The 20,307-nt window shown below is 48.5% G+C and overlaps 1 protein-coding gene across 2 annotated transcripts in view; it reads right to left on the reverse strand.

The window, feature by feature from the left end:
* ECE2 (endothelin converting enzyme 2) overlaps positions 1-19,426 on the reverse strand; it is a 79,471-nt gene extending 60,045 nt beyond the window's left edge. The window contains exons 1-2 of one of the 2 annotated variants that reach the window (XM_042458624.1): positions 19,383-19,426; positions 1,668-1,754 (exon numbers count right to left, since the gene is read on the reverse strand). In XM_042458624.1, the coding sequence (XP_042314558.1) occupies positions 1,668-1,754 (87 nt within the window). In that variant the 5' untranslated portion in view covers positions 19,383-19,426. Of the gene's footprint in view, positions 1-1,667; positions 1,755-7,277; positions 7,620-19,382 lie in introns of those variants that run through there. The other variant, XM_042458623.1, reaches the window with a different exon arrangement.
* Positions 19,427-20,307: the final 881 nt, after the last annotated feature.

Genomic DNA, 20,307 nt, shown 5'->3' on the forward strand with positions numbered 1-20,307 from the left:
TTTTTTTTTTTTTTTTCTTATCTGCGAAGTAAGTAGTTGTTAAAAGCATCACAGCAGGCCGTGTGTCGGGTTAGCAAAGGGTTCTGCACAGGTGGAACTTGTGTCAGTGCCCTTACACCTAAAACCAGCTCTGCTGGACAGGACTCCGCAGTAGGTGCGATACGTGGAGAGGAGAAAGATCTCTCTGCGCTGCCTGTATCGCCTCTCTATAGGAATGAAGGAATTTCCTATGACGAGTTCTGTCACATAGAGTCGATGTCTTGCCAGTCAGTGCTCTAGTCCTTGTCCAACCCGCTTCATTTTCCTCAGATCTTCAGTGTACCATGATTTACGATTCGAGCAGGGCTGGAAAGGACGCTTGGGAGCAACTGGGTCAATGGCCTTGTCGATATCGGTGTTCCGGTATAACCAAAGCTCGACAGAATCACTGCATTACCAACCCGGAACCTCTAAGGCTTTCTGGAAGCCCATTGGTTCCATTAACTTTTGATGGTGGACCATTCTAATGGGTCCTCCACCCCCAACGGGGCAGACTGTGGCTTTTAGTTCAGCCTTGACCAGGAAAGGCTCCGTCCACGACAATGCGGTGGTACTATTTACCTCCGCCCATCGATATTCCTGCTCCGTACTGAAGACCGCATCGAGAGGGTAGACCTGCGCAATGCGTTGGCCCAGAACCCATTGAGATAGGCCCATGCCTGTCATGGATCCATGAACTCCCGAGCCGCACCTGTTAAACTGGTCTCGAGTGGGATGTTGAAGTTGCCCCAGAATTAAGTCTGGGCGACTCCAACGCAACTCCGAGGCCAGCTGTGTCAACTCGGATAGGGAGTCCGTTGAGACAACGGGGTGGACGGTATAACCAACAGAATCCCTCTATTATCCTTGCTCTTCAGGCTGAGGTACATACACTCGCAGTGGTCAGTTTTTCCGGATAGGTATCCTTGGTCAAGGTGAGATTATCTCTGTGGACCAGCAGCCACTCTGCCCCCTCGCCCACTTTCCCTTTAATTAACCCTTATTTATGGTTTTTTATTTATAAGCTTGGCATTGGGACTTATTTGAGAGATCTTGCAGCACCTTTGAGACTCAGTGAAAGAATGAAATTGGCAGCAGGAGTTCTTCCGGCTAAAGTCTACTTCCTCAGAATGCATTTCTCAGATGGTGCAGATCACTCACCAAATGCATCTGAGGAAATAGACTTTAGCCTAGGAAAGCTCCTGCTGCCAATGTTCATTCTTCACTGAGTCTCAAAGGTGCTGCAAGATCTCTCTATGTACTGTTTCCGCAGAGTAACATGGCTCTATCTTTGAATTTTATGACTTATTTGTGCGTTGTGTGTTGCTTGTGGCATATTTGGATTTTTTATATGTTGTAAAATTTATTTAAAAATTAATTGTGAAATAAAACGGCCCCCTCCTTCCCTGGCCCTCGCCCCTCCTCCGGTTGCTTATTGATGCTCAGCCTCTGGATCCGGCGGGAAATTATTCCGGCGGCAAAGGCACTCCTGTTATGATTAATTTAGCGTAATTGCCCTGTTGCCAAGCAGCAGCCGGGCAATTCCTGGGGGAAGGCGCAAGGAGGGGAATAGGCGCAAACCAGAGGCAGCATCCCTCCCTGGATGTTCATGTCCGACTCCAGGCCTCTGGAGGCCTGACCCTGCCTACCTCCAGGCCATCAGGAGAGGTGCTCCCGTCCCCAGCGGCGTCTGGCGCTTCTTCGTCCTGGAACATGGCGCGCTTGTACTCCGCCATCTGAAAAGAGAAAGTGTGCGAGAGAAAGCATTATTTGTGCTGCGATTATTGGGCCTGGGTCTTAGGTTGCAATTCCATTCACAATATGTCTACTCTCCTGCAAAGGAAGACTGGGAACCGAAGTTTTATTACAAGTCAGGGGTTGTCTCACCAAAGAAAAAACCCTGAAATAGCTAGAACTGGTTCCACACTGGGGCTAATTTCGGCATTAAAGAGAGATTAAAGCACATTTAAACCATCCCACAAATAAAGCAAAAAAGGCAAGTAATTGCGTGAATGGTTATCACAAGCAATTGCATGAATAAATCGATATCAGAAATGCATTGTCGCTGAAATCTGGAAAGTAAAAAGATACGTGTTAATGCTTCTTTGTGACCACTTTAATGGCAGGCTTTGTGCAATGTCATGGGACATCGTTCCACGTAATTACATGATTTTCCAGGACATCCACGGGACAAACTCCCGATCTCCTTCATGTGATAAGCTATAAAAGATTAAAGTACCTCTGACCAAGAACTCTGCAAGCCATTTCTTTTGCTGCTTCTCTGTGTGGGAGAAGGTTTTCTCCAGCAGCACAAGCTCAGAACGCCTCTTTGGGGTTTGATCCAGGGGTCAGAAAGGACTCTCAGAATCATAGAATCGTAGAGTTGGAAGGGACCCCAAGAAGGGCCACCCAGTCCAACCCCATTCTGCCATGCAGGAAATCTCAGTCAAAGCATCTCCATTGACAGATGGCCATCCAGCCTCTGATTAAAGACCTCCAAGGAAGGAGACTCCACCAAAATCTGTCCGAATGTTGAGCTGGAATATCTTTTGCTGTAGCTTGCATCCATTGTTCCGAGTCCTAGTCTCTGGAGCAGCAGAAAACAAGCTTTCTCCCTCCTCAACATGACAACCCTTCAAATATTTAAACAGGGCTATCATATCACCTCTTAACCTTCTTTGCTCCAGGCTAAACATCCCCAGCTCCCTCAGTCCTTCCTCATAGGGCTCCATGGTTTCCAGACCCTTCACCATTTTGGTGGCCTTCCTTTGGACACATGGCTCCAGTTTCTCAATCTCCTTTTTGAATTGTTCTGCTCAGAACTGGACACAATATTCAGGTGAGGCCTGACCGAAGCAGAATAGACTGGCACTATGACTTCCCTTGATCTAGACACTATACTTCTATTGATGCAGCCTAAAACAGCATTGGCCTTTTTAGCTGCTCCATCGCACTCTTGACTCATGTTCAACTTGTGTTCTATTTGGACTCCCAGATCCCTTTCACACAGATAAGTCTCTCATTCAGCCAGGTGTCCCCCATCATCCTATATCTGTGCATTTCATTTTTCTGCCCTAAGTGCAGTTGTTGAATTTCATTCTGTTAGCTTTAGCCCAGCTTTCCAGTCTATTCAGGTCATTTTGAATCTTGATCCTGTCCTCTGGAGTATTAGCTATTCCCCCTAATTTGGGGTCATCTGCAGTTTTGATAAGCATTATTCCCTCTTTCAGGTTTGGAAGAGACTCATTTGGTGCATCTGCTCTCCCAAAGCCACATACTCAAGGGCTTGTTGTGTCTAGAAAGCACCGGAGACATCTCTGTTCACTAGGAACACTGCCACATAGGTCTCCATTTTCCAATTTTAACAAGACAAATTCAACAGATGCTGGCAGGAAAATACTGTGATAGAGAAAAGCGCACTGACCGAATGTCTCCCTTCCATACATCTGTGTTAAGGGCTGGAAAGCGCCTATGAAAGAAAGCGTTTTGTCAGAGCTCCCTGCCGCAAAGAGAATTGTCTTCCAGCTGATGTGAGAATGAATCATTTTTCACAACACTTTCTCTCCCTTGTGGCTGCGGCTCTGTTTTCTTTACACAGAAACAACACTAGCTTTTAAAGACTGAATCCAAAAGACTTCCCAATGAAGGACCCTCCTTCCCTCTCCTTTTGGCCAATCTCTCAGAGCAGAGCTTTCATTTAAAAAGGTTCTTTCGAAAATAGTCAGATGTAGCATCGCAAGTCATTCAAATTCGACAAATTCAAAAGAAATCACCCCAAATCAACCTTCTCCGGCATGTGCTTTTTCAGGCAGCGTTTTTGGAAGAAGCTGCTATTCAATGCAGTCTTTCTGCTGTTTGAATAAACCCCGCTTGAATGGCATGGCTCCTCTTTTCGCTTCTAGAATTGCCAGCCTTTGAATCTGGGTTTAATAACGGGTCTGCAAGAAGGAGCAGCTGCAAGAACTATTCTCTTCCAAAAGATAAGCTTCCTCTTTGGATTCCAGCTGCCGAAAAGGTGCAAGAGCGGAGCAGGACATTGTTTTCCTGGAAAGTTGGCAACCCGCTTCCATTGTATTCAATGCAGATCCCACTGGAGCCGCCCAGAGCCCCTTCCTCCCCCAATTTAAGAGATAAAGGCGTGACTCAGGAAACAAAACCTCTGGCAGTAAAGCTCTTTTTTGCAAAATCTTTTTATCCCAGCCCACTCTTTCTTCCTTCTCCTCTGTCTAGCTGGAATTTTTCTAGCAGCATTAGTACTAGGAAAATGGTAAAGGAGTGCTGGAGACTGGATCGCAACAGCATGCCTATAGTGAACCACGAAATAATGTATTCAAAGGGATCTTACAGGACCTTTGGGGCTACTGTATACACTCATGTTTCAGTCTAGAAATTTTGGTCAAACAATTGACCCAAAAAACATGGGTCGACTTATCCATGGGTCAATGTAAGTCCTGTACTTTAACTCTCTCTCTCTCTCTCTCTCTCTATATATATATATATATATGGTCCCCTCCTTTTTTCTGAGTAGAGAGACAAAATGCAAGCGCTTTGTCCATCCTGGGAGCACCTAAAAAGAAGCACCAACCATCTCTACTCTCACGTGCATCCAGCCTTTTACAAATAACATTGTGCATGAAACAAAGTTTGTATACACTGAACCATCAGAAAGCAAAGGTGCCACTCTCTCAGCAGTTATGCCAGCCGGAATTCTGTAAGTGCTTTGGCCTCATTTTCCTTTGCTTCATCCTTTACATCCTTCATTAAATGCCCTTAAGTTTTACCCTCAACTTATCCATGGGTCATAGGGAAGTCCATAATTTTGGCCCTAAAACCTGCCCTCGACTTATACATGAGTCAACTTATATACGGTAAGATAGACGTTGGTAGCATGAGCTTTTGTAGAATTGAGTCTTTGAGTCTACTTCCTCAGGTCTATGAAAGCTCATGCTACCAACTTTTAACTTTCAGTGAGTCTCACAGGTGCTGCAAGATCCCTTTGCATACTGATTTTCCAGACTAACCCGGCTATGTCTTTGAATGAAATGAAGGATTCTGCCCTTGCCAACCCTATTGTTGTTGTGTGCCTGCCAACAAGAGGAAAGAACGACAGCAGCTGCCTCCAAGATGCCTAAAAGTGCATGCATGCATAGCAAAGCGCAAAGGAAAGGACAAGCCTGCCTCACCAGCAAGCGCCGGCTCATGCAAAGACACATAAGTTTAGTCATCAGAGGAAAAAAGCCTTCAAGTGGCCTCTCTGTTGTGTGCGCATGTGCCTTGAAGTTATGTCTTCCCTTGAATTTCATAGGGTTTTCTTAACTCTTCAGTGCAATCCCTGGAAACGGCACCAAAAAAGCCCACAACTTGGTTCCGATACGTGGATGACACTTTCACCATCTGGAGCCATGGAGAAGAGGACCTGGCTGTGTTTCTGAACCATTTGAACAATATCCACTTGAACATCCAGTTCACTATGGAAAAGGAAAAGGAAGGAACACTGCCATTCTCGGAAGTCCTAGTCATCCACAAACCGAACCAACGTTTGGGCCACACAGTATACCGAAAACCCACCCATAGAGATCGATATCTGCACAAGAACTCCAACCATCACCCAGGACAAAAAAGAAGCCCAATCAAAACACTGGTAGACAGAGCAAAACGCATCTGAGAACCCCACTCCTTGGAAGATGAACTGAAGGACTTGGACCGGGCTCTACAGGCCGATGGTTATTCCAGCTCAGACCTCAGAAGGGCTGCCAGGCCCAGGAAAACCCAGAGGAGGGAAGACAAGCAGCCTCCCAAAGGGAAGGTATTTTACCATACATCATACATCCAAGGAGTCCCAGACAGAACAGGCAAAGGGGTGAGGAAGCACAACCTGCAAATGGTTTACAAAGCGACCAAGAAAATCCAGCCAATGCTTGGCTCAGCCAAGGACCAGAGAGACCCTCTCACAGCCGCAGGAAGAGTTTAGCGCATACCATGCAGCTGCGGACTAGTCTCCATAGGGACTCCCAAACGCAGCGTGCAAACAAGGATCAAGGAACACGAGAGACGCTGCAGACTGGGCCAGCCGGAAACATCATCAGGAGCAGAACACATTATAAACCATCCTGGGCATAAAATGCTGTTTGAGAACACTGAAGTTCTGGACCATGCCAATGGCTTTCGGGTCAGAATGCACAGGGAAGCCATTGAGATCCACAAACACCTGGACAGTTTCAACAGGAAAAAAGAAACCCTTAAAGTAAAGTTTGCCTACCAATCCTGAAGAATAGCAAAATAAGGACACAGCCAATGCAAATGGGAAACCATTTGGAGTCAGGAGCTTTCCCAGCAGACAATGGGCCACTAATTCAATAGACCCCCTGAAGCCTTGCCATTCAACAACAGAACAATACACAGATTAACATGTGAATTGCTTCCTCTCAACCAACAGTATCTATATATACCCCTCTCTCTTCCATGCCAGCATGCTCTGAAGATGGCGGCCACAGATGCTGGCAAAACGTCAGGAATAGACTCTTCCAGAACACGGCCACATCGTCCGAAAAACCCACAAAGAACTAAGGATGCTGGCCATGAAAGCCCTCAACTCCACATTCTTCGGAGGTGTTTCGGCCAGTTCCTTCCTCTGAAAAAGAGCCTCCAGCGGAGGGCTGCCATCCTTCTCTTCCATAAAAACGGGGCAAAAGTATGCAGAACAGAATTGGGGGAAGGGCTTATCATTCCTCTCTCCATCTAAAAAAAGCCCCGGGCCGCATAACACATTGTGATATTTAGCACTGCATACAGTCAGCCCCCCATATCCATGGATTCAAAATATCCCAAAAATATACACATCTCAAAAAGCAAACCTTGGTTTTTCTATTTTATTGAAGGGACACCATTTTACTATGCAGGTCTACTTAATGGGACCTGAGCATCCACCGATTTTAGGATCCAAGAAGGTCCTGGAACCAAACCCCAGCGGATAAAACACCAAGGACCCACTGCATTTCAGTTATTGTCCCTTTATATATAGCAAAACAATCTGCTTTCTGGGATTTGTACTTTGCTGCTTCAACCAGCCCTGGAGCATTTTCCTAACCCTTCAAATCTGGGATCTTCCTGGTTTTCCGTGACAAATGTTCCCCCTACTCCAGCCCCTGGTCTCTATTGGCGGCCTCCCTTCCAAGCACTATCCAGGACTCGCCCGGCTTAGCTTCCAAGTTCAGCCTCTATCTGGTTCAGAATCACTTGTTTACTGCTGCAAGGCTTACCTGTCCTGGTTGCTTCATTTCACATCTGCATGCTGTCAGTTTTGCATTTAAAAAATCTGTGCAAACGTGTTGAAGCGCTCTTCCTCTTTTGTGGTGCAGGAACCCTTTCCCTATTCTCTCCATGCGATTCCTGCCTCTGGTTAAAGAAGTCATGCCCAGGGACCCCTTGGCTGCATTCAATGAGGTTAACCTGGACTAAACCATCCATCCCAGTGAAAGGAAAGCCTCCACTGGCCTGGGAGCTTTTTATTCCTCCAGCTGGGAGGCTCTTCCCAAAGGGCTATTCATAGCTATCTGTTCCCTTCCCAAAGCCCAGTGAAGAAGGGTTGCAACGCAGGCACAATTCCCCCGGTTTGGGCAAAGGGAGGCCTCTGTTCCTAAGAGCAAAGGGGTCTTTCATCCACGGTCCGTTGCCATGGCGGTCCCCTCATCAGTATTCCTGACAAGGGCCACAGTTGCTTTGTGGAGGCTTGGCCTCTGTTCCTTAGCAGCCCATAGCTCTATTATCCCTTAGCAACGTTGCTGCCGCTCCTCATCCATGCACCTTTCCATTTCCCCAAACATAAACACACTACGGCTCTCTGAGCAAATGTGAGGCTGCAGCAAGAAAAATCCCAAGAAGCTTCACAACGATGGAGAAGAGTGAAGCCTGGAAGGAAAAAGCACCGATGGCCCTTCCTTGTGGTCTCTTCCAACTCTATGAGCCCATGATTCTGTGTGTAGGGCAATTTCCCCATACATGCTGAGAGACAATGCTTTGCGCTCATGCTACATGAGACACACTTGTTTTTCAGATTACGTGGGAGAATTCAACAACAGTCTTCCCTCCATTCTCACGGTTTTCGGACTCGTGTCCCTCACTTATGCGCAAGGGACGAATGAATGGGGAACGTGTCCCTGTCACGCGCCCACGCGCCCCTCCCCCAATGGGGCTTGAATAGATGCCAAACTCCATTTTCGTGAAGTTAATCTGGCTCTTCCCATCTGAGGGAGAAGACAGGTGGACTATTACAAGTACACAGCCCAAAGGTCGGGGCAGGAGATGATGAACCAGCCGTGCCGCCATGCTGCATTTTCCCAACCTGTCGAAAAAGAAAGGGATTTGCATAGTCCCGGGGCCAACTAAATTGTTCCTACCAGACGGCTGCCTTTGTCTGGTTTCTATGCACAAATGTTCCAGATGTGCCTGGTCCCAAAGTGGGAGCAAAGAATCACAGGATCACAGAGTTTGCACAGAATCCCAGAGACCCAAACTGCCACGCAGGGAGGGAGACACAATCCTTTGTAAAACCACTTTGAACGCCTCCTTTGCGCTGGCTTATCACACCATTTGCTCCCCAGAAGGAGTATGGAAAAATCACACTGACACACAAGGCAGCAAGAAGAAAAAGGCTATTAAGCTGCCCCTGGATCCTGATATGAATTGATATTGTTGTTGTTGTTTTTGTTGCTTGCGTTGCTATCTGAATGATATTGTTGCTGTTCTTGTTATCCCAGGATTTCATAGGATGGAGCTACAACACTTAAAGTGGTGTCAAACTGCATTATTCTACAGTGTAGATGTTCCGCCCATCATTCACCAGTAAAATGGCCAGAACTAGGACTCCTTTGGCAAAGGTCAGTTTGTAAAGGACTCCTCAACCTGTCAGTAGCCTGCAATGCGAGAGCCAATAAAAGCCCAGATCTGAAGGAAGATACAAAACTGACTGCACTCGTCCCTCCAGATTCTGGGCGTTGTAGTCCAAAAAAGGAGCTTTTCCAAGCACTGGAGAAAGCCGAAACCAGCCACCTTGCTTGGGCCCCTTGAGGCTCCTGCATTTCGGCATTGCCCAGAACATTTCCTTTCCCCTCCCTTCCTTTGGAGACAAGATGCGGGCTTGCAAAACAGGCTGGAAGTGAGGAGGAATCCCATCCAAGATCACAGACTCCTGCGGCGCAGGCGGAAAACAGGAAGACCTGGGTGAGAATTGGGGGCAGAGATTTTGGGGATGAGGAAAGGAAGGGATAAATATATCCCTCCATATATATATATATATATATATATATATATATATATATATATATATATCCATCCATCCATCCATCCCTTGGCCTTTGCATAGCCACACTTGTTGAATATGTTTGAAGCCCGGCCTTGACAAATAGGCCGAGGAAAAGATATTGGAGAGTATTAGCAGAGAGGATAACGGCTGCTAGATGAAGCCATGCCCCAAAGAAGTGGGGGAAATACAGAAATCCCAGAGGAAGAAAGAGGCTGGTGAAACTCTATGAGATGATGATGATAATAATAATAATAATAATAATAATAAGTTTTATTTATAGACGGCTATTCCGCAGTGATCATATGGGATGGACATATTAACAGTTTTCAGCTGATAAAACAAAAGAATAAGGAATTGAAGACTGGGAGGATATTGTCCCAGTTTAGAAAGATCAATGGGGATAAATGTCCTTCCCATGTTATTTGAGGGTTTCCGGCAGAGATGTGGGATGGTGCATGCCCTAATTATAAGACCTGATGAATGGCAAGAGAGCTTTTGGGATGCTCACTGCAGAAATGGCATCCTTACCATTAAACCAAAGTGGAAACCTTGCAGCCTTGCAGGTGTTATAGCCAATGCTGGGAGTTGCAGTCCAACAACCATGGGATTCCCACTCCTGCATTAAACCCATAGACCTGCAATATGCACTGCTGTTGTGTTGTTGCATTTGTTGTGTGCCTTCAAGTCATTTCCAACTTTTTGCAAACCTAAAGGCAAAGCTATCATGACGTTTTCTTGGGACGATTTGTTCAGAGGGGTTTTGCCATTCCTCTGAGGCTGAGAGAGTGTGACGTATTGCGCAGGGTCACCCAGTGGGTTTCCATGGCTGAGCCGGGAGTCGAACCCTGGTCTCCACAGTCATAGTCCAACACTCAACCACTCAACAACACTGGTTCCTTAATATGTATGCTGCCAGATAATTAAAACATCTCAGTTAGTAGAGAAGGCGGCCTCCGGTTTCACCTTGTCTTAGGTTGCATCCATTTCATTTGTATTCATACCTTTGAGGAAATAATGCACCGCCAACATCGCTTTAACTGCCATGACTCCATTCTACAGAATCCTGGGATTTGTAGTTTGTGAGGCACCAGTATCCTCTGGCGGAGAAGGCTCAAGACCGTGTAAAACTACAAACCCCAGGATTCCAGAGGATAGAGCTGCAGCACTTAAACTGGTATCAAACTGCACTATTTCTACAGTGTAGATGCAAGGTTGTACCAGCAATGCTTTCGACAGGAGAACCATCATCCACTTAAGGGTTTGGTCACTGCTCAGGAGGCGACAGTCGGCAGCTCAGAGAAACACAGGTTGCATCCGCACTGCAGAAATAATCCAGTTTGATACCACTTTAACTGTCCTGGCTCAATGCTATGGAATTCTGGGAACTGTAGTTTTGCGAGACATTTGGCCTTCTCTGTCAGAGAGCTCTGGTGCGACAACAAATTACAAATCCCAGCATTCCATTGCATTGAAATGATTCAAACTGATACAGACCCCCATATAGATAGGGTTGCCATAAGTCAGGACCTCCAAACCGGGACAAATGGAGGACAAATTTCAAATGTAGGACCTTTCCCCTTTTTTGGGGTCCTACATTTGAAAAGAATCCTCGCTGAGGGGAGGATTCCTTCTCTGCCTGGGCTCTGTTCTCAGAAAAGGACGGAGCCCAGGCGGAGAAGGAATCCTCCCTCAGGGAGGCTTTCTTCCCCGTCTGGCTCCGCAGGCGAGGCTTCTTTCCCTCCCTGGCTCCAGGGGAGCCAAAGAAGGAGGGAAGCCCCCCCCCCGCTAAAGGAGAGAAGCCTACGCCTCTCTTTCCCCCCCCACTGCTGTTGCAGACTTTGCAACAAAGCCTGGGCGGGGGAAATCCCGGAGGCGGGGGCAACCCAGGGCGGGGACCACCAACATGTTGGCAGTTGGGACCAGAGCTGCCCGGCCCACCGCCCACCAGGCCAGCTTGAGAAATACCCAGCTCCTGGGAACGTAGGAATAAACTCAGCCGCTCCTACCCTCCCTGCAGAAGGATGCACCTCTCCATCCATAGAGAGAGAAAGAGTCTCTCTCCATCCTTCTCTCTTTTGGACTCTTGTTTGTTTTATTGCTTCCAGTTTAATATATGCATTAATCTCCAGTGTTCTTTGTAGAATGTGCGCCACTGGCAGGTCTTTATTTTATTTTATGATTTTATTTTAATTGATTGTATGTACAGCGCTATGTAAACCCACCGCGCTTTATAAATAAACTAACAACAACAACAACAACAACAACTCCACAAGCCATCAGTGAGTATCCTGGATAGAAGATTCTGGGAAAGCATTACTGTATATACTCATGTATAAGTCTAGAAACTTAGGTCAAAGAATTGACCCAAAAAACTTGAGTTGACTTCTCCGTGGGTCTTATCTCTTATTTAAATGAAGGAACCATCCCCTGGTGAAAAGCAAGAGTATATCGTAATCTGTCTTGGAAGCACTGGCCCCCCTTCTATTCTCTCATCCATTCAGCCTAAAGAATAAGCACAAAGAGTTACGGTAGGTCTGCTGGGATTTGGTAAGGTTTTTGACATTGCTTTGCTGTGCTTTGTCCTTTAAATCCTTTGCTATATGCTCCTAAGTTTTACCCTTGACTTATCCACGAGGTCGACTTATAGTTGAGTATATACAGTACTTTCCATCTTAATGTAGGCTTTGGTTCATGTCTTTTCTTCTTGTATTGTTGTTTAGATGTTGTGAAGGTCTCTGTGAAGGGAAAATGGGGAAGAGACTGGGATTAGGAAGGGCAGCTATGGCAAACCATAAAGTGTACAGCTATAACTCTGAACCCGGAATTAAGGAGCCACCAAGGCTCCCATTCCCCTTCACAGGAATGGAGCTGAGAGCTGGACAGAGAAGAAAGTGTCCAGGAGACATTCAGCTCAGTCGGTCTGGAAGCCAGGAAGCCCCCTGAGAATTGCTGGGTATTTAGCTGAGAGAAGGCTGACGATGGCTCAGAGTTGTGGGGGTCTTTAAACAGAGGCTGGATGGCCGTCTGTCAATGGGGATGCTTTGAGGGAGAGTTCCTGCATGGCAGAAGAGGAAGGGGCTTGGACTGGATCAGGGCCCTTCTGAGATTCTTCCGACTCTACGATTCTATGATTCCACCTCAATCCAAGAGGTTGTCCTGGTGCTAAACCAGTGTCCTAAAGCAGAGGTCATAGGATAGCCCTGTTGAGGTATTGGAAGAAGTGTCATACTGAGGATACAGCAAAGCTTGTTTTCTGCTGCTCCAGAGAACAGGACCCAATGGAGCAATGGATGCAAGCTCCAAAGAAAGAGATTCCAGCTCAAAACGTCGGAGGAACTTCTAGGTCTGGAAACCAAGCCCTATGAGCAGCAATTAGGGGAAGAGAAAGGTTAAGAAGAGGGGATATGAGAGCCCTGTTTAAATACTTGAAGGGTGCCAATACTGAGGAGGGAGCAAGCTTCTTTTCTGCTGCTCCTGAGAATTAGACCCAATGAGCAATGGATGCAAGCTCCAAGAAAAGAGATTCCAACTCCACATGAGGAGGGCTTCCTGAGAGTCCGGGCGTGTTGATAATGGAACCATGTTCCCTTGGAGAACCTCCTTCTTTGGAAATCTTTAATAGAGACGGATGGGAATGCTTTGATTGTGAGTTTCCTGCATGGAAGAATGGAGAGTTGGTTTTGGGGGGTCTCTTCCAACTCTATGAACTATGTTCATTGGAGTTGTGGTTGCTGGAGAAAGAGTGCTGGGAATACTGTGGATGGCCAGGAAGACAAATAAATGGGTTCTAGAACGATCAAGCCTGACCTCTCCCTGGAAGCCAAAATGACCAAATTGAGGCTGTCATATTTGGCCGCATCAGAGATTGCATCATGAATCCTTAGGAACAACTATAATGGGGAAAGTAGGAGGCAGCAGGAACTGGAGCTCCGGTGGCGCAGGGGGTTAAAGAGCACAGAACTCCAGCCACTCACTCACAAGCACAAGTTTCTGAATACCACACACTTTCTCACAGCAAAAAGGACCTTAAATCCCCACAGGCCAACCGTATACAGTATATAATATGCCTGCACACACCCACTTCTTCCATGCCAGCATTCTCTGCAGATGCCAGCCACAGCTGCTGTTCCAGAACATAGCCCAAAACACCCACAAAAATACTCTTCCAGAACATGGCCACATAGCTGAAAACCCCACAAAAATCTATAGATGCTGGTCATGGAAACCTTCAACTTCACAAGGTTGTGAGTTCAATACCAGGCAAGGGGCTCAGGGTTGACTCAGCCTGGCATCCTTCCATTAGGTCGTCTAAAAATGAGTACTTTGCTTGTTGGGGGCAATTGGTTTACACTTTGTAAACTGCTTAGTACATCGGTCATTGTTATTAGAAAGTATAGAAAAAACTGGATGGGGATTGAGCCCTAGGACCCACAAAAAAAGACCTGGGGGCCACATGCAAAAACCTAGCTGCCCTGTGCCCACTCCTGTCTTACACTCTGCATCTGTAGCATCATTGGGCATATACTGGATATTAACAAGCCTGATCTGCACACAGTAGGCCCTCCGCATTCGCTGGCATTAGGGGCAACAGGACCCTGTGAAGTTGAAAACAGCACAAATAAAAAAGCCACTATTTTTTTTAACCGAGAGGCCACCTCTCAGGCTCCTTCGGTCCTCAGCGCAACTCTGTGGTCAACATCTGCTAGAAGGTGATCATGAATCACTCTGGGTCCTTATAAATGCTAGAGAGTGTTTTTCTCTAGGACTCTCTCGGTCCTCCAGCGCAACTTGTGGTCAACATCTGCTAGAAGGTGATCATAGAATCACTCTGGAGTCCTTATAAATGCCTAGAGAAGTGTTTTCTTAGGACTCTCTCGGTCCTCCAGCGCAACTCTGTGGTCAACATCTGCTAGAAGGTGATCATAGAACACTCTGGAGTCCTTATAAATGCCTAGAGAGTGTTTTTTCTCTAGGACTCTCTCGGTCCTCCAGCGAACTCTGTGGTCAACATCTGCTAGAAGGTGATCATAGCAATCACTCTGGAGTCCTTATAAATGCCTAGAGAGTGTTTTTCTCTAGGACTCTCTCTCGGTCCTCAGCGCAACTCTGTGGCACACATCTGCTAGAAGGTTGCATCAGATCACTCTGGAGTCCTTATAAATGCCTAGAGAGTGTTTCTCTAGGACTCTCTCGGTCCTCCAGCGCAACTCTGTGGTCAACATCTGCTTGAGGTGATCATAGATCACTCTGGAGTCCTTATAAATGCTAGAGAAGTGTTTTCTCTGGACTCTCTCGGTCCTCCAGCGCAACTCTGTGGTCAACCTCTCTCTCGAAGGTGATCATAGACTCACTCTTGGGCGTCCTTATAAATGCCTAGAGAGTGTTTTCTCTAGACTCTCTCGGTCCTCCAGCGCAACTCTGTGGTCAACATCTGCTAGCGGTGATCATAGAATCACTCTTGGAGTCCTTATAAATGCCTAGAGAAGTGTTTTCTCTAGGACTCTCTCGGTCCTCCAGCGCAACTCTGGGTCAACATCTGCTAGAAGGTGATCATGAATCACTCTTGGGTCCTTATAAATGCCTAGAGAAGTGTTTTCTCTGGACTCTCTCGGTCCTCCAGCACACACTCTGTGGTCAAGTCCGCAGAATTTCTCGGAGAACCTTAGTGATTCCTACAGAGAACGTATTAATCAAATGCAAATGATAAAATCTGCAAAAGTCAAAGCCGCAAATGTGGAAGGATGACTGCATTTCAAAGACATAGCTGTGTTTGGAAAATCAGTCTGAAAAGGGATCTTGCCGCACCTTTGAGCTCCTTAAGCTGCACCCACACTGGAGAAATAACCCAGTTTGGCACTCTCTTCAGCCTCCTGGCTCAAGACTGTGGAATTCTGGGAGTTGGAGTATGTTGTGGGCCCAGAGCGGAGCAGAGTCATGGTCCACCTGTCCTTCGGATTACCTAAACACACAGGTAGCTTTCTTGGCATATAGATCTATGTGGAAAGGATCTCCTGAAGGCATAGCTTAGAAAACTTCTCTTGTTAAAAATAAAATCCCAGAATCCTTAGCCAATGTGGCCAGTAACATTCTGAGGTGTGCATGGAGTATAAAATGGAAAGCCATTGTTTTGCAGTAACATCTCGAACTGCCTGCCGCCAAATGGGCTCAGAGCGCTGTTGTTCTCTGGGGACTCTGAGATATCCTATGGTGGGATTTTAAGTCGGGGAGGTTTGCCATTGTCTTCGTCTGAGGCTGAGAGTGTGTGCTTTAGCCAAGATCAGCCAGTGGGTTTTCATGGCCAAGCCAGGATTTGAACCCTGGTCTCTTACCTGGTATTTTATATTCAGGTAGTCATATATTTCAGGTACAGTCGGCCCTTCTTATACATGGATTTTTTATACACAGATTCAAGCATTCACCTTTGAAAATGTTTAAAAAAAGTATAAATTCCAAATATCAAACCTTGACTTTCCAGTTTTTATAAGGACACCCTTTTGCCATGTCATTATATTTAATGGGACTTGGCATACACAGATTTTGTGATCCACGGAGAGGGGATCTTGGGACCAAACCCCAGCGGATAACAAGGTCCACTTTATAGATATAATATTCAGGTGTTCAGGTATGAATTCTCACATCTGGAGACCAACATTAATAGAAATGGAAACGCAGCCAGGAAATCGGAAGAAGAAGTTAAGAACGGGAATGGCGACATGAAATACTAAAGAAGATCCTAAAATGCAAGGATATACAACTGAGCTCAAAAGTTGAATTGTGCAAGCCATTGCATTCCCTGTTTCCATCTACGGTTGTGAGAGCTGGACAGTTAGGAAAGACGATAGGAAGAAAATCAGTGCATTTGAGATGAAGCTGGGAGAAAAGGGCTGAGGATCCCATGGAGAGCAACCCAAAAGAGAAAACATGGCTCCTGAGCAGATCAAGCCAGAAATCTCTCTGGAGGCCAAGATGACAAAACTCAAGTTGTCGTACTTGTGGCAGATCATATGAAGGCAAGACTCTTGGAAAAGACAATAATGCTGGGAAATGTGAGGGAAGTCGGAAGAGAGGAAGCCGCATGCAAGATGGATAATGGACTCCATTAAAGAGATCATGAGTCTGAGTTGGCAGGAGTTGAGCAGAGCCATGTAGTTAAAGCGGTGTCAGACTGCATTAATACTTGCAGCTCAGCAGCAGCAGCCTGAGTCGGAAAATGTCTTCGAGAAGGAATCTCCCGAAGCAAACAAATACAGTTTGCTTCCCATAAACAGAGAATGCAAGGCACACCCTTGAGCTGCTCTGTGTCTTATTCTAAGAGAATTTTACTACCAGTTGCTGCTCCCACTCTCCTCATCACCAAGCCCTCCATTAGATCTGCCATTCATTCATTCTGGATAACGAAAATCAGCCCTGCAGTTATCATTCTTACATTGCAGGGCGGTTTACAGAGCTTTGCAAGGCGAACCCTAGTTGCTCTTTGGTCTTGTGCTTGAAGAAAACCCAGCCTCCCCAGAGCAAGAGGCACACAGAAAGGAGTTCTCCTCTCCTCCCCAAAAGGATGCCTTCGCTTAGCATCAGCCCTTTTCTGCAAGTGCTTCCCAAACGTTGCTCCTCCAGATGTTTTGGACTTCAGCGCCCAGAATTCCTGACCTTGGCTAAGTTTTTGGGGCTTCTGGAGCTGGAATCAGAGGCTGCATCCGCACTGCAGAAACAATCCATTCTGACACCACTTTTACTACCATCATGGCTCAGCACTATGGAATGCTGGGATTTGTGTTTTCTGGGATATTTAGGCCTCCTCTGTCAGAGAGCTCTGGGCCACAACAAGCAAAGTGTTTAGGCATCAGTGCTGGAACCCAGTGTTGTTGCGGTAATGGTATCTGTGCTCCAATGTGGTTGAGTTGCCACTCCCATTGGTCCTAGCCAGCAAAGGGACCATGGGAGCTGCAGTCCAGCAGCATCCACAGGACCAGATAGCCCACATGCCTCTATGTTTCTGATTGCCAGACTCTTATGAAGCAAGGGCTCTCTAGGCAGAACGCCTCTGAGAAATCATGGGGATCCTCAACAGCAGCATCCTTCGAGAAAACATTGGCTGCTCTTGCTTCCAGATGCGTTCCAGTGGCAACAAGTCAAGACAAAGGAGCAAATGGCTGAGGTTCCCCAAGGCTGGGCAGTTTGCGTTTGGGGGAGCATATCTGCAAGGGCAGAGCCACATTTTGGGATTGGCAAGAGGAACGCCGCCAGCTTTGAGAAGTGGCCCTGGATGTTCTAGTAGACTCCAGCCGGCTGGAAGGAAACCCTACAATGTTGGCCTAGGAATAGGATAGAGTGGGATACGGAGGCAATGCCATCTCATATACCTGTGGCTTTTAACTGGGTCCACGATCCTCCAAGTCTATGCATTCTGTTACTCGTGAGTAAATCCTACCAATTCAAGAGGGACTTGTTTTCAGAGGAGACACAACACAGTCAGATGGCAGCAAACAGGATCGAGGGCTAATAAATAATAGCAATAACTGTAATTCAGGTCCACTTTGAGAGAGGAGCAGACTCTGGGAGTGGGATGGTCCTCTCCTTCTTTGAGGCTGTTTTTGAAAATGCCTGAAAAGGGAGCCTGCTCAAAGAAGCGCCTCTCTCTCTCTCTCTCTCTCCTCCCCCCCCCCCGGGGGTGGTGTCCAAATGGTTCTAATTGAGTGGAGGGCAATGGAGGGGGACTGAGAAGACTGGAGGCACTGGGAGGAGGATTGGGAAGACTGGAGGGCACTGGGAGGGGAGACTGAGAAGACTGGAGGGCAATGGATGGGGATGGAAGACTGAGGCATGGGAGGGGGATTGGGAAGACTGGAGGCAATGGGAGGGGGATTGGGAAGACTGGAGGGCAATGGAGGGGGATTGGGAAGACTGGAGGGCACTGGAAGAGGGACTGAGGAAAGGGGGATGGAGGGACAATGGGAGGGATTGGGAGGAAGGACTGGAGGGCAATGGGAGGGGATTGGGAAGACTGGAGGGCACTGGAAGGGGATGAGAAGACTGGAGGGCAATGGGAAGGGGTTGGGGAAGACTGGAGGGCAATGGGGGGGATTGGGAAAGAGACTGGGGGCACTGGGAGGGGGGATTGGGAAGACTGGAGGGCAACTGGAAGGGGAGGACTGAGAATTGGGAAACTGGAGGGCAATGGGAGGGGACTGGGAAGACTGGAGGGCAATGGGAGGGGATTGGGAAGACTGGAGGGCAATGGGGGGGCTGGAAGACTGGAGCAATGGGAGGGGAGACTGGAAGGACTGGAGGGCAATGGGGAGGGGGATTGGGAAGACTGGAGGGCAATGGAAGGGAGACTGAGAAGACTGGAGGGCAATGGGAGGGGATTTGGAAGACTGGAGGGCAATGGGAGGGGGATTGGGAAGACTGAGGTCAATGGGCGGGGGATTGGAAGACTGGGGGCAATGGAGGGGAGACTGGAAGACTGGAGGGCAATGGGAGGAGACTGGGAAGACTGGAGGGCAATGGGAGGGGGATTGGGAAGACTGGAGGGCAATGGACAGGGTAGGACTGGGAAGACTGGAGGGCAATGGGAGGGGAGACTGGAAGACTGGAGGGCAATGGGAGGGGGATTGGGAAGACTGGAGGGCATGGCAATGGAGGGGAACTGGTAAGAACTGGAGGGCAGATTGGGATGGGGCAAGACTGGGAAGACTGGAGTGCAATGGGAGGGAGACTGGGGAGACTGGAGGGCAATGGGAGGGGGAGGGATTGGGAAGACTGGAGGGCACTGGGAGGGGGAGACTGGGGAAGACTGGAGGCAATGGGAGGGGAGAGACTGGGGAGGGACTGGAGAGGGCAACTGGGCGGCAGGGATTGGGAAGACTGGAGGGACACTGGGAGGGGAGACTGGGAAAAGCTGGGGGCACTGGGATGCTGGAGGAATGGGGCACAGCGGAGGGCACGGGAGGGGGGAGCGTGGGGCGCGGAGGGGCTTTCTGGGGCGAGGGGCCGCTGGACCCCTGGAGGCCCTCCTCTCCTCTGCCCAGATGCCCCCGAAAGAGCCCAGGGCTCCGGGACTCACGCTGCTGCCGGCCGCTGCTGCGCTGCCCAGCTCCTGGAACGGACGTTCATCTGGCCTTCAGCGGAAGAGAAGAACCGGGGAGGAGGTGGGATGCTGAGGCTGCTCGGGCTCATCGCTGCTGCTGCTGCTGCTGCTGCCGCCGCCGCCGCCTCCGCCTCCCGCGGCTCCATCATCATGAGCCGGAGACCCCGCTCCGGAGCCCAAGCCAAGCCCAGGCGGGAGGATGCTCTCCGCTGCTGCTGCTGCCCAAGCCCTGGGTCCCTGCAGAGAGAGCCAGAGAGCGCCAGGGCGGAGGGGGCAGGCAGCAGGGGCTCCGCCCGGCCTCCAGGCCCTTCCCACCCAGCCCCCCCACACCTGCCCGGGCGAGGCTGCTCCCTTCCGAGGCTCCCTTTCCAGAAGACCCTCCTGGGCCCCCCAGCCCTTCCCCTGCCTACGGCCACCGAAGGCGGACCCCTTCCCGGGTCTCCCTGGCCAGGCTGCTTCAGGGGGCTGGCCATCGCCTTCCTCCAGGACTGAGAGAGCCTGCCTCCCATGCCCTTGCCCACCTGTGCCCACCTGAAGGCTGGCACCTGTCCGGGGGCGTTGGGGGAGGGCTGGCCTTGCCCAAGGTCCTGCCCTTACGTGCCGCCAGTGGCATCCTTGGGGGGGGGGGGGTGCACTGCACCTGCTTTGTTTTTAAAGACAGATCCTTTTTACCTTTCCTTTAAAAGCATCACATTTAACCCCTTCTTCACTTGTCTGTCTCCAGGCTTTTAGGTCCTGCCTATGATATTGTAACTGCAAGGAATCGTTTTAATTTTGCTGGTTGTTCATGTCGCAACTCTTAGCATGGCATTGAGTGCTAGGCAGGGAATGAGGATTGAAGAGGAACCCATGGCTAAGGATTCTGCCTGGAGTGAAATGGGAGGAAGAGGAGGTCAACTGG

The sequence above is a fragment of the Sceloporus undulatus genome, chromosome 3 (assembly GCF_019175285.1).
Source record: "Sceloporus undulatus isolate JIND9_A2432 ecotype Alabama chromosome 3, SceUnd_v1.1, whole genome shotgun sequence".
Taxonomy (NCBI): domain Eukaryota; kingdom Metazoa; phylum Chordata; class Lepidosauria; order Squamata; family Phrynosomatidae; genus Sceloporus; species Sceloporus undulatus.